The following is an 8,117-nucleotide window of genomic DNA, read 5'->3' as shown; positions in this document are numbered from 1 at the left end:
CCAACAACGCACCGGGTTACCGAAGGTTCCCGGATGCGGATAGCGCGCCCGGAGTGAATTTCCCGGCACACCGTGGTACAAATTAGTGCGTTTGTTGTGTCGGTTCGACCAAGTGTAATGCAAAATATGTGTTCATAAGGAGATCTGGGTGTGCATCTGTAATGGGATGCATCAAACTAAAGTGTGTGCAGTGTTTTGAAAGCGTGCAGCCAAATAATTTCGACCAGCCGAAACGGGGGGGGGGGGGGGGGGGGGGTGGGGGGGGGGGGAGAGGCCAAAAAAAAAAATAAGGGGGCGTTAACTCGCCTCATCAGATTTTGTAATGGTTGTATTTGTCAACTATAAAAATATTGGCCGCTAGACGGCGATGAGGCACCAATAATGCAGCACAAATGCCCTTTCCTGAGCTGGAATTATTTTTTTTTTTTCCGTTTACAGTATACACGTAAACGTATGTATGTGAAAATGTACAAATGTATCCTTGTTTGTGCGTGCATATATTTCTATATATAAAATAAAATGTGTAGACATCCACACTTATTATTGCTGCTTCTTTATGGCACAAATAACAGAAACAAAAGATTGTGTCACTGTTGCTATGTTGTAACATGCAAGATTTTTTTTCTTTTAAATCTTTGAAACGTCACAAGACGAGCAGGATCTCACACACACACACAAATTCTAAATCTGCTTTGTACACTTTTCTGAGTAAATAAAAAAAGTAATTGTCACACACTAACAATTCATAGATATGAGAAATCACAGACAATTAAAAACAATCATGGCGAGTCAATCATGAAACAAACAAAAACAATGAGAGGGCAACTGAAATAATTTAAACATTTCTGACATTCATCCTTTGCGTGGTTCTATGTACACAATATATATTTATATTTGTATAGAAGTAGTGCTTCATCTTGACAACACACAAATAGGGCTGCATTCTGAAGAACGCTGTGCAAATAACAGTTTTTCTTCTTTTTTTTTTCTTTTTCTTTTTTAACATCGCGACGTCACAAAAACATGTCTTTGCCTCTGAAACGCTGGCTTTTAGCTTTCCACTAACTCCTCAAGGGACCTGCCGGCAGGAAACCACCAGCGCCGTGATCACGAGGTTGGAGGAGTTTCTCACATTAAGAGGAAAAGAACAAAACGTTTTTTGTTTTTTTTTTGTTCATCAAAACAAAAACAAAAAAAAGACAGGAAATGAGCGTGAACATTTTTGTGTTAAAAGGACGACTAAAAAGTCACGAGGCCTCAAGAGCGACAACTCTTTGAGGCCCCGGTGACAACTGAGTTCCGCTTGGGTTGGTTGGATGCTACGCGGGAGCAGTGACTGGTCGAGGCTGCTGTCAATCAAACGGTGAGATCTGTGTGCGCGCGTCTATATGGACTTGGAGGAGTCCTGTTTGCTGATGAGCACCTCGAGAAGACGCAGCTTGGCCTTGAGTCTCTTGTAGGCTCGGTACTCGTCCAGCATGGGCTCGCGGTCCTCCTTCTGCACGTTCCTAATCAAGAGGAAGAAGCAATCATTCGAGCAATGACGGTTGGACTAGAAGTAACAGTTGCTAACATTATTTCTTGACACACTTGTATGACAACTTTCTGATTGTACGGTTACTGATGGAAGAGAATATATAATGATTGCTTCTATTGACATCGTTTCCTATGGTAACAAGTTCTTAACCTTGTTTGAAATCCTACAACTGGGTTGTAACAGCCAATTTGAAACCCTAACCCTAACCCTAGCTTGAGACCCTACTTTCAAGTCCGAACCCTCAATGGAAACGGCACTTTGGAACCCTGCCAATAAATGTGTGATGCACCTGCCTGCTGTTCCGCTGATGGAACTCTTCCTCAAATTCTCTGAAACCGTAATTTGAAACCCTACTACTGGGTTAGAACACCATGGCTTGAAAGGCTCAATGTGACTTGAGACCTTACTTTGAAATCCTAACCCTCATTTGAAACCATAGCACCCTAATTTGAAATCCTAATCCTGGCCTGAAACCCTAACGCTGGTTTAAAACCTTAATTTGAAACCATATGCACGGATGTGCTAAACCCTACCGCTAAACATGCGGCACACCCACCTGCCATTCCGCTGATAGAACTCTTCCTCAAAGTCTCTGATGGTCTTCCTCAGTTTCTTCTTCTCTGCTCTGGCTTTCCACAGCTGTTCCAGCAGCTCTGGCCTAACATACACACACACACACACACAGGAAGTGATGTCACCGTCACGGGGAAGATGTGTGCGCACATGCGTGTGCGTCCTCACATGGACGAAGCGTTGGAGCTGGACAGCCTGAGGTCCAGCGCCATCTTCCCGGAGCCTTCCTCCATCTTGGTCCTGATGGAGCCGCCCTCCCCCGCGGTGGTGCTGGTCTCCATGGACATGATGACCTCTGAACTCTGCATCTCACCTCCGCTGCTCTCTCCTTCCTCCTCCTCCTCCTCCTCCTCCTCCTCCTCGTCCTCATCCTCCTCGTTGTAGTCTTCCTCCTCCTTCTTTTCTTGCTGCTCGTCTTCTTCGTCTCCTGCCGCTCGCTCCTCTTCCTCCTCTTTGATGTCTTCCCAGAAGTGAGCCGTTTCTCCCTCTATGATTGGCTGGAGTGTTTGGATCCGCCTCTTACTGGACGGAGACACCTGGGGGCGACAACTTGAGAATGTTGCTAATGCTTACTATGCTAATGCCAAAGATGCCAAGAATCGCAACTATGGCTTGAAACACTAGCCTAGCTTGAAACCCTACTTTGAGCCATAACAAAGGCTCGAAAGCCCAACCTCTAGACTTGAAACCCTACTTTGAACACAAACACTGGCTTGAAAAAACGCCAATACAACAATTATGACTGTAATGCTAATTATGTTGATGACGCGAATAGTTTCGAGGCTCACGACGCAAACGATGCTAACGCTGATATCGCCAATGCGTGCATACTCACAGTGACGGCGGGTGTGATGGCGACCCGGGTGAGCATCTGTTTGATCAGCCGGTAGCGCTCGTAGAGAGGCTTCACCACCTGACGCTCCTCGCGAGTCACCTGCCACGACACGTCAGAGGCAAGTGAGGAGGACGCGCAACGGTTGTGCTTAGCCAAGAGGACACGTTTGGGCATACGTCGAGTGGGGCGGGGAACATCAACCATTTTCAAGCAGCGTGACGTTTGATACACACTTTTGAAAAATTGGAGCAAATCACCTGTTGTAATGATTAATAATGATACAGTAATCACCTGGCTACAGCACAGTTCATTTATTGAGGATTCAGTGCATCTTGGATTTAAAAAAAAGAAAATATTTTAAGGGTCAGTGTAGTGCAGTTACTTACGTGCACATCTCTGGAACAGTACATTTGATAGGTTAATTGCATTAAACGTGGCAGCGTTCTGACTCACAGAAGGTCAATCGGGCTCAGAAAAAGAAACCTTACTACGTACAGTATCATCCATGTGGCAAATCACAAAATTGCTTGAAAATATATAGAACGTCTGGAAAGTGACAAGCCACAGTCAGCGTTTTATGAAATAAATTCACAAATACGAATGGCTAATGCGCGCGCACACACACAGAACAATATCCATGGGAAGTAAAGCGCAATGCTTAGCTTGATTTTTGTACAACAACAGTAGTCCTGTTGGGTACCCATTTTGAGGAATAGGGTAAATGGTTAACCCAGGAAATCGCCTGCCCACGCCATATCATTGACTGTTGTTCACGTCACACCAGCCGGGCACGCTAAATAGGCTTGTGCTTGGTGTTGTGTGTGTGTGGATGGCGACCTCAAGTGGACCCCAAAAATAACTGCAACTCTCCAAAGTGCAGTATCACAAAATGGAATGCGCATGAAACTTGTAATTGTATATAGTAATATATTAAATCATGTGTTGCTATATTGCGGAATTCATTTACTTCTGGGGGTACCTGGATCATAACCACCGCAAAACACAAGGGTTTACTGTATTCATCTGTATCAGGGGTGGCCAACCAGCCAGAAGCTAAGAGCCACAATTTTTACTGTGTTACAACAAAGAGCCACACAGGGTGCGATCGGAGATTTCCAGTAATTCCTTGTTTTGTTTTTTTTTGGGGGGGGGGGGGGGCTCTGATCTGCCAGATTTACTCTAAATGTCACGCATTAACATGATAGTGAGAAAATGTCAAAATTGGACTCCCACAGATCTAACCCTAACCCTGAGGCCAGTCATGACTCATTTTCAGCCATGAACCCTTTTTGCGGACAGTCTGACAAAAATGTAATCATTTCCAACAGCATTATTTCTCTTACCATGCGTGTCGCTTAGTGGGAGTTCTGGCATTCCTTGCCCTCAACAATCCTTTTCAAATCTGGTTTATAGTCAGTTGTTGCCACTCAAAGCAATTACTTCAGGTGTGTCTGTTCCGATTGAGTGCATTTATGCGCACATCGTCGGAAATGTCACGTCATTTATCAAGCTGGAGGCCCGTCGTCTATTTAGCACAGTAGTTGGGATTGTTTTTATACGTTGATTAAAAAAAGAAAAACGCTTGATAAACACCAGAGCCCTGTAAAATAAGAGCTCCGCCATATTGCTTGCGTAAACGACGACATCGCCGCACATTTAGACAGCAGGCGCAGTCAGAGCGCAACCCGACACATTCGGATTCAGTTTGTTTACGTGACGAAAATGTCATTCTGATCAGTTTGGGAGCAGGAATATTCCACCCCAATAAAACCCAAATAAAATTCCATCCGGATTCGGTCTGCTAATTCAAATTGAGCTGTTAACATGGCTCGTTTTCATTATGGGAAATTGTGTAGTCCGTTCAGAGTGTTTCCGGGTTGCCTGGCAACGGGCAGCAGAGAGCGGCGTGAACGTAAGAGCCGTTAATAATTTCTCACATTCATCAACGATAATTTAACCTGGTAGGGAACAAATAAATATCAATATGCAACACTAACTCAAGTCAATAGGGATGAGAGAACAATGGGCACAACAACCGCTGTTATCAACAACAGTAATAGTCCCATTTCAATAAATCTCTGATACGCAAAAGAATCACTGCACAAGTACAGTTCAGTTGTATTTAACTTTTTAGTGCATTTTTCCCATACACGTACAGCTCAATAAATCAGAATATTGCCGAATATTCATACACGATATAGATTTATGAAACATTTGGGAAATACTTTTCAGAGGGCAAATTCCTAATTTCAACATTAAAAATCATTTTCGTGGTTTCCTGTTTGTTAGGTAATATTCTCGTTTCTAGGGATGGCGAATTAGGGGTTTCGATTTGCGCTCAGCTATGATCATCAAAATTATACATATAAAAAAAAAAAAAAAAAATGTTTCACTTTTCAAAAATTGAACTAACTAAATTAAGCTTTTGCCACTGTTCTAATTGATTGCGACGTACCTATTTAGGTGCAGTGTTAAGGTTAACATGTCAGAGGACTCGTCGTCATAGCGACTTGTGAGGAGCAGCAAGTGTGCATGGCAACTGACCGGTCGCCCGTGCAGGCCCTCGTAGTGCAGCAAGTTCTTCTGGAGGACGGTCTTCTCGCAGGACAGCTGCTCTTTTGTCATCTTCTGCCGAGAGCACCAAACAACGGCGTCACGACATCAAGCCACGCTAGGCTAGCGCTACCGCGCGTCTCACCTTGATGTCGTCGGGCCAGCCGTCCTCCTGCCGCTTGCCGGTCACGCGTCGCTGGATGAGCTCCAGGGTCTCCTCGCGGGTGGGCTGCGGCACGGCGGCCTGGCGGGACGCCGTCTGCTCCAGCGTGGAGCCGAAGCTCTTGGGAAGCGTGTTGCTGCGAGGGCGAGTCTGGGGGCCCAGCTCGCTCTCGGCGCGATGTTTGGCGTCTGCGCGGAAAACGGTCAGAGGTAAACGACCGCTGAGGTTGCGTTGACGACAACCAAAGATGAAGAACGAGTCAATGGCAACTTGTCGCACAATCATGCAGCACACGACAGTGTCTCACACACAAACACACACTGAATACACACACTAACGCGTGACTCGGTAACATTGAAAGTTGCATTTGATACAGGTATGGCAAAATATTCTGATATTGTGATGGCTTGAAACCCTACTTTGACGCTAACTACTTTGGAACGATAACCCTTGTTTAAAATCCTAACTTACACTTCAAACCCAAATTTGAAACCCTGCCCCTTGTTTGACACCTTATTTTGAAACCTTAACTTTTGCTTGAAACCCAAACCTTTGTTGGAAACTTATCTTTGAAACCCTAACTTTTGTTTGAAACCCTATTAGAAAACCCTAACTCTTGTTTGATAATAACTTGAAACCCCAACCTGAATTTAAAACCCTAATCGTGACGTGAAACCCAAATTTGATTCATGTTCTTTTATAAATATGTATTTCAAAAAATACATTTTAAGAAACTTAAAAGCCATTGTGCGCTTTGGGGAGGATGAAGTTTTTAGGATTCTTTTTGGCTTCAAACCTGTTAAAATCAGACATGAAATACATAAAATAATGTTAGGACATGACCCGGGCACATATCTTTTAACTATTATATATAAACATATATATATATATATATATATATATTTATATACCGTAACTGGAAACCGTAACTTTTGTTGAACCTCATCACTGTAATGTGAAAATATTGCGCTTCTGATGAGTTACATCAATGTTGTACTGCTGTGTAAACACATCTGGGCAGAAAATAAATAAAACCCACCTCACTAACGAGCTCTACAGCTTGGCTGATATCACACACATGACAACATGTTACGCACACACACACGCACGCACGCACACACACACACACACACACACAGAGCACGTGTCCACATGAAGGAAGCGGGATGCTCTCACAGCGCCACCTGACAGTGGACGCGTCTACTTACTGGCGCGCTGCTACTTACTGAGGTGACACGGGCCCGAGTGGGGGGCGAGTGCGCAATGTGAGGGGGGCGAGGGGGCGGGCGGCGCGGGGTGGCGCCTGTGTGACTGGAGCACAGCCTGGTGCCTCAGCGTGCTCCTGGGAAAAAGGTGGTGCTGGCGTCCTGGGTCGGCCGGCCAGTCGGGGGCGAGAGAGGGAGGAAAGCGGAGAGCGGGTTCTCGGGTTATTCACAAGACATATGCGGGGTGGGGGGTTTGGGGGGGGGGGGGGGGGGAGCGGTCGCCACGCCGAGGGAGACCACAAGATTGGGCGCCGCGTGTTGAGTGTGATGACATCCACAGTACAAATTCACGTGTTTGCAATTTCACAGACGTCCCACTGAAGGGTGGACGTGTGAGAGCCACTGGTTAGTGCTGCATTCATGCAGTGTGTCTGCACGTGTGCGTGTCTGTGTGTGTGTGTGCGTGTGCATGCGTGTGTGTGTGTGTGTGTGTGGCCATGGCACAAAACACTCACAGCTCATACGATACACACACACGTACATACATGTCAGATGTCTACCTTTAATCTGCCGGCGGATCTTGGTGAGGTCGGTCATCCACTTGAGGACTTTGGTGTTAGATGCCTTGTCGCCGTGAGACGGCTGCACACAGGATGTGACGACAAAATGGAGATCTTTTGTTACGCGTGACGATCGCGTTGCGTCACATTACACATATTGTTAGCGGTATTATGATACAGCAAATGTGCAATCAACGGAAATGTCATGATCAGTGAAAGCAGAATGCACCTTGGCTAAATTTTGAGCGTCTTTGTAGAATAAAATCCCCACTTATTAGCAGGGGATAAGGGACTGAAAAGTAAAAAGATGTACTTGACGCGAATTGCCCATATTAATAGTTGAAACTGTGAACGTACCACAAACATGGCTTACACAAAGATCTCAGTATCAGTCGCGATGTATCGCTTCAACAATACACCAATTACTACTTTCCTTTTACCCAGGTGTCATGTTGGCAGCTGGGGGCGTTACAGAAAAAGCGCACAAATATGCGCAAAGGTTCCACAGGAAAGGAGGATTGGCGGTGGGTTCACAGTATTCCATTTTAGCATAAGCCTTAACGATAACAAAACAACAAAAAGCACAACGTGTCTATTGCAAAGTACAACTGGCTTGAGTTATACAACTACACGTCTGCAGTACACTAAAGGTCGTCAGCTAATTGCAGGGAGGATGCAAACAGCTGCTTGT

The 8,117-nt window shown here is 45.3% G+C and overlaps 1 protein-coding gene across 8 annotated transcripts in view; it reads right to left on the bottom strand.

Moving 5' to 3' along the window:
* Nucleotides 1–537: 537 nt before the first annotated feature.
* The window catches only part of fam13b (family with sequence similarity 13 member B), a 47,427-nt gene continuing 39,847 nt past the window's right edge, over nt 538–8,117 (bottom strand). For 2 of the 8 annotated variants that reach the window (XM_061787301.1, XM_061787303.1), the window contains 8 exons: nt 7,427–7,508; nt 6,888–7,028; nt 5,644–5,849; nt 5,490–5,573; nt 2,946–3,044; nt 2,279–2,646; nt 2,094–2,195; nt 538–1,498 (listed from right to left, as the gene is read on the bottom strand). In XM_061787301.1, the coding sequence (XP_061643285.1) occupies nt 1,357–1,498; nt 2,094–2,195; nt 2,279–2,646; nt 2,946–3,044; nt 5,490–5,573; nt 5,644–5,849; nt 6,888–7,028; nt 7,427–7,508 (1,224 nt within the window). In that variant the 3' untranslated portion in view covers nt 538–1,356. Of the gene's footprint in view, nt 1,509–2,093; nt 2,196–2,278; nt 2,647–2,945; nt 3,045–5,489; nt 5,574–5,643; nt 5,850–6,887; nt 7,029–7,426; nt 7,509–8,117 lie in introns of all 8 variants that reach the window. The other 6 variants (XM_061787302.1, XM_061787304.1, XM_061787308.1 and 3 more) reach the window with 6 other exon arrangements.

This window comes from Phyllopteryx taeniolatus, chromosome 10 (genome assembly GCF_024500385.1).
Source record: "Phyllopteryx taeniolatus isolate TA_2022b chromosome 10, UOR_Ptae_1.2, whole genome shotgun sequence".
Taxonomy (NCBI): domain Eukaryota; kingdom Metazoa; phylum Chordata; class Actinopteri; order Syngnathiformes; family Syngnathidae; genus Phyllopteryx; species Phyllopteryx taeniolatus.
The sequence above is the reverse complement of the archived record's forward strand: the minus strand, read 5'-3'. Positions and strand labels throughout refer to the sequence as shown.